At 33.8% G+C, this 6,000-nt stretch overlaps 1 protein-coding gene across 50 annotated transcripts in view; it reads left to right on the plus strand.

Annotated features, from left to right (window-relative positions):
* RAD51D (DNA repair RAD51-like protein) overlaps window positions 1–1,364 on the plus strand; it is a 43,816-nt gene extending 42,452 nt beyond the window's left edge. For 29 of the 50 annotated variants that reach the window (XR_016061284.1, XR_016061281.1, XR_016061280.1 and 26 more), the window contains 2 exons: window positions 860–1,009; window positions 1,147–1,364. Coding sequence is in view for 8 of the 50 variants with exons in the window: in XM_020667174.2 (XP_020522833.1) it covers window positions 860–1,009; window positions 1,147–1,185 (189 nt within the window). In the remaining 42 variants the exon portion in view is untranslated. Of the gene's footprint in view, window positions 1–846; window positions 1,010–1,146 lie in introns of all 50 variants that reach the window. The other 21 variants (XR_016061278.1, XR_016061282.1, XR_016061279.1 and 18 more) reach the window with 1 other exon arrangement.
* Window positions 1,365–6,000: the final 4,636 nt, after the last annotated feature.

Genomic DNA, 6,000 nt, shown 5'->3' on the forward strand with positions numbered 1-6,000 from the left:
GCAACAATAACATAAAAATTTCTTAGCAACCTCTAAAAGTTCATTATTGAAGTTGAGATTGTTAGTGTCTTTGAATGTGATGGTTTAAAAGGTGATTAGTTTAATCCAATGTTTTAAAAACTGAAATGGTGGGCCATGGAGCCTGCTAGCCCGTTCTGTATTGTAAAAAAGGTAGACCCTGGTGGGAACTGGGTGAGTCCACAAGAGTTCTTTATACCTGGACTGCCCAGCTCGCCGGTTTGTGAAACACTGGTTTAATTCATGAATCAACACATGGGAATGACCTTTTCTTTTATAAGTGGCAAAGTCATAGCACATGAGAAAATAAACAAGAAAATACACTTAGTTGCATCAGTTTAAATGGTAGGCATAATTTTTCATGTTAAATGGAGCCTACCTGTAAATGGCTCTACACTAATGCTCATGTCTAATATGGAATTTAGATAATCTTTTGCGTTCTTTTGGTGCTTTATTATTCACACATCTGGTTATATATGCCCATCATCTTTAATGTCTCGTTTGAAGGTTTTTCCACACATTTTTCTTCACCGGGCACTGAAATAGACAAACATCCCATCCTCTTCAGATCTGCATGGCCATTTCCATCATGATACATATTGAATAAAACATATATTTAGTTTGTTTATACAAAGTTTGATTAGGAATGCATGGAACTCAAAATGTATTATTCTTTTCCAATAATACCTTTCAAATTTTGTTTTTGGCTTAAAAGGTGCTATGCTCTTTTAATTGTTCTTTCCTGTTTTGTTATGCTTATTGGAGTCAATGTGATTCAAGTATTTCAGTTGGTTTCACTTGTGCTTCTAATTATTTAAGATTCTCAAGGCCTGTTATCCAGGTTACAAACCACACTGTAGTGGGTGAAGGAGGAAATTCTAAGCCTGCTCTTGGGGAAAGTTGGAAAAGCGTGCCACACACACGTCTGTTATTATCACGTGATCAAATGAGCAATATTTGCAATATGTCTATACTCAAGCACACTTCCATGGTAAACCATTTCAAACTTTTGTTTCTGTTCTTTCTTTCTGATTGATATGGGTGGCATTTGGACCCACAAGAGGCTTCATACCATTACACACCAGTACATGCTAGAAGCCAAAATAATTAGTTCCCCTTTCTTTTCAGGCTTGTGGACAGACAGCGAGTTTTCGGCTTGATGGTTAAGGTTGAAGGTACACTGACTGCTGGTGCATTGCTAATTGGTGCAAGGCTATGTATGTATATGTAGAAGTATGTCAGTAAAAAAATTGAATTTTTTTTTTTTTTTTTTTAATTTTTAGTGGTATTACACAGTTTTCGCACCCAATTTTGCTAAGGAAAAGCTTTAACAATTCTTCCAGAAACTCTTCATTTGAAAACCTTTAATCCTGACTATTTTTATGCGAACACAATGATTGTGAACCTACAATTTGGTGGCACTTCTATGCAAGCGAGTTTTGGCGTTTGCTTAAAATTAAGCAATCTACCCATTAGTAGGAAATTTTGATTGATTTGCTTCACGTGCTTTAACCAAAACCGGGCTTGAGGCTTTAATGGCCATATGAAATACATGGGATTGGGAAATAAGTTTCTCAGTTTAGCAAATGGATCAAAAAGAGTGAAAACAATGTGTTGAAAGGGAAAGTAAAATGCAAAAGGTTTCTATACTTGTCCTAGAAGATATATACTTCCCTCCCATCCAGCCGTCCAATTTAGATCAAGTGACCCATTGATGGTTTGATCTATATCCGACATCTTAGAGTATTTTATATTAAGTTTTTTTATAAATTATATGAATAAGAAATTTGGTATGTGTCATCATCTCAATGTGGCGTACCTAGGAAAATATTAAAAACAAATTTTTGAAAAAATGTGATAACCAAAATATCTTTTGAAATTTTTAGGAAATTTTGGTCATTTTATTTTATTGAGAATATTTGTTTTATTTTATTTTTTTACAGGTGCGAGTTTAAGGAGTGGACGCTTAAAATTCGGTGTCAAAATATTTTGTAAAAAAATATTAAAAATAAAATAGTGTAGAAATGTGACAATGTGATTGAGGCTATCTTAGCCGTCCATTCAAAATGAGCGGTTTTATACAATAAAGAAAGCATACAAAGCTTGCCCAAGTAAAATGATGCATGTTTAGGTAGATGTCCATGAAGGGCACATGGCCTCACGTGAAATCCGGGCCGTATACACCATTGTGGAAGGGGCGGGGCACATGAGAGGTTTTAAATTTATGTTTTCATCAAAGCTTTATGGGTGGGGAATTGTCTAAAAGAAGCATGGTACCACGTGTACCTTTATGGGGTTTGTCCTAAAATATGCATATTATAAAGTGGTGTATGGTCCCTGGGTCACACGTTACACACTACCTTCTCATCGTATACCACATAGGAGAAAGCTGCCTGCCTTAAATTCTTGCTTTTTTATCAAGAGCCCAATAATTCGGGCAACACACTTTAAACTCATTCACAATGGCCTCAAGTTTATGCTTGGGTGAGGTTTGTATAAGGTGGCATCTTATACTTTACGAATCAGGCATATCTCTAAATTTTGCTTGAAGATGTATTTTTGGTGTCGTAAATCTTACGATGATTTAAACATCTATGTTTAAACTTATTTATGGAAAGTTAAAAATTCTGTAGATTGAGCAGATCTATAAATACTTGAAAATCTTGAAAATAGATAGCTCATGTTATGAGATATACTGTACAATTTTTTTTTTTCTTTTTTCATTCATCTCATATGATTAGTTGGAAGGTTTTTATTTTGAAATTCTCATTTCTACTAGATTTTTGAGCTGCATATTATTTTTACAGTATACGGTTACAACCTTCTATAAATATTTTTTTTTTCCTTACGTTATTTGCTAGAGGCCTTTGGGTAGGGTGCATGATACACTGCTGGACACTCACCTTCCGTTCTTGTAATGTTTGGTGGACCTGTGTGCACTGGATGCAATTGTGACTTCTTTTATGAGTTTATGCCTTTTATCAAGTGAGAGATGAGCAACCATTTTAACTGTTAAATTGTTATAAGGAAATCCATCCCTTGTGTATGGGATGTGATGAACCAGGAGGGCCATTCACAACCTGATCCTTATGATGGATATTAAGAGAGAAAGTGTACCTGAAGGAATGTTGGTTTGTTAATGGTCTCTTTTTTTATTTTCTCACGTCATAAAATTTGGGATTTCATTTGTTTGAGAAAAAGAACTTTTATACATGTTCACTGTTATAGTTGTAAGATATTAAGCTTTTTATCTTGTGGATTACAAGATATTGAGTTTTCGATAGTTTCGTATGTTGAGTTTCCTATTTTGTGAGATTATAGTTGTAATGAGATTTTGTTTTTTAAAAGACAAAAACATGTAGCTCTATAAATCTCTGGTAAAACAAAGTGATCCTTATTAATGAAATACTGGTTTATCCTCTGTAGATGTAGGAACCATTGCCAAATCACATATATATTATGTTGATCTATTTCTCTTCTCTATTTCGTTTATTGCATCTTCAACATGGTATCAATGTAAAAGTCTTAAGATCTGTATAAAAGCTCACAATCGATAAATAATCTTCATGCGGTGAGTGTGGATCTCTCTCATCTCTGGTTTTAGTTTCCTATAGCTTGGAGTCATATTGTATGTAAAAACATAGCATCGACAATGGGGAAGAACGCAAAGGATGATATTGATTTCTTTGATATATTCAAAACCCTTTTTGGAAGCGTAGAGCTAGGTAGCATTTCCCTATTTTATGTTCATGTGGTTGGGTACAATCGGGATAAACTTGACAAACATTCCAAGAAATGTACACAAACGGTAGAAATGTACACAAACGGTATACACAAAAGGTATACAAATGCTATGATACTCTTCTACACAGAAAGTATACAAATGCTATGATCCCACAACTAGAATATATATATATATTTTTATATGTTCAAATACTTATTTCCATGACACATTGAAGAGTGGTTTGAAAAATACGATCTCAAGGGGAGAGTTCAAGAGGTTGTTTACCCTTGTCTAATATTAGTACTAGTGAAGTGTCTAACACACCTGGAACAAGTCATAATGATTTAGCCGAAGCTGAAGATACCTTCGAAACTCACTAAACTGGTTTAAAAGAAGAAGACTCCGTTGTGACCCTACATGATCCCACTTGCGGAGGTCTTATCGTATCTGTTAACCTTCCTCCAAGTTCAATATATTTATACTTACCATGCAGTTTCTTATCCTGTTCAAAATCATATTTTCTATAAAAATATATCTCCTGGCTATTTTTGGTTTTTTGAGTTTTATTTTTAATAATTCTGAGCCAACCAATTTTAAAGAAAAAATTGTTTCATGTGGGCTGGACGCATTTCTACATATGGTCCAGAAAGTGTAAAGCATCCATCTTAAAGATGGATGCAAGTAGGTGTTCCATCTAAAAACAATGGAAACTATCTGGCCAAATGTTTTCTTACTAGAATTATTAATTTTAAAATTTTAAAATTATTTATTTTTCCATATTCATGATTTCCATGTTAGATTACATGTCCTTAAAACTTAAGTCTTAAAATCCATCTCAAAAATCGATTTATTAAGAGGCCCGCATTTCTACATATGCAGGCTTGGCCGCATAGAAACCGGGTCCTTTTCAAAATGCTATTTCTTACCCTGTGTGGATGAAGGTCATGAAAGAGGAACTTTAGTAACTGGACAAGAACCACATATGAGACATTGTCAAGTAACATAAAGGGAAGAAAGCAGTTGGATGTAGATGAGTTTTTAAAATCAAATATATCAGTTGATGAGTTTGTTGAGAAGCATAAATGGTGGCCAAAGGATTTACCCAAACTTATGAAGTCGATTATAGAGAGACTTTTGCATTAGTTACCAAAGTGAATATTATTCATGTTCATTTTGTCTATCGTAGTTAATTGTGGGTGGTCTTTGCATCAGATGAATGTTCAAAATGATTTTTTACATGGTGACCTTGAAGAAAAAGTTAATATGAGTTTTCCTTCAGGCCATTGCAAAGAAAGGAGAAAGATATTGTATGCAAATTAAAGAAGGCATTATATGGATTTAAACAATTACCTCGCACATAATATGCCAAACTAAGCTCTGCTTTGATGAGTTTTGGATTTTTTAGAAGTTTAGTTGATTCTTAGATGTTCATATAAAGGGGAACTTCAAGGACAACAGTTGTACTCGTTTATGTTAATGACAAAGAAAAAATTATGAAGCTTAAAAATGATCTTCATCAGAAATTTGACATCAATGAAAGTGTCACATTAAAAAATGATTTTTCATTTCTCAAATAAAATATGTCTTAAACCTATTGAAAGAAACTGGGAAATTGTATGACACCCCTGTTGATATCAATTGTAAGCTTAATTCAACAAATAGAAAACCTCTTGAAGATGTGGGCCACTTGTAAAGGCTTGTGGGCAGATTGATTTATTTGACTATGACACAACTAGATATAATGTATGAGGTTGCCTTGTGAGTTGATTTATGCATGCTCTTAGATCATGTCGTATGGAGGTTGTCAATATGATTGTCAGATATCTTACGTTGTCACTCGACATATGTATTTGGATGAAGCATAATGGTCACACTAATATTATTATTTATTCTAATGTTGATTGAGCAGGTAGTTCAATTGACAGAAGGTCCACTACTGGCTATTGTACATTTGTCGGAGGAAACTTTGTTGCTTGAGAAAGCAAAAACCTAGTAGTTGCTTGATTCAGTGCAAATGTTGAATATAGAATTATGACTTTAACTACAAGTGCATTGATATTGCTAAAATCATTATTTTGAGAAATAGGGTTTCCATCTGTCAATCCAATACAGGTGTTATGTGATAATTAAGCAGCTATACATATAGTCTCCAATTCAGTTTTTCATGAAAGAACCAAACATATAGAAGTAGATTGTCACTTTGTGAGAGAAATTGTTCAGATAAAAAATTATTAGTGCTTATTATGTTCGAAGTGAAG

Source organism: Amborella trichopoda, chromosome 8 (assembly GCF_054954075.1).
Source record: "Amborella trichopoda isolate Santa Cruz 75 chromosome 8, AtrichopodaSantaCruz75HAP2 v2.0, whole genome shotgun sequence".
Lineage (NCBI taxonomy): Eukaryota > Viridiplantae > Streptophyta > Magnoliopsida > Amborellales > Amborellaceae > Amborella > Amborella trichopoda.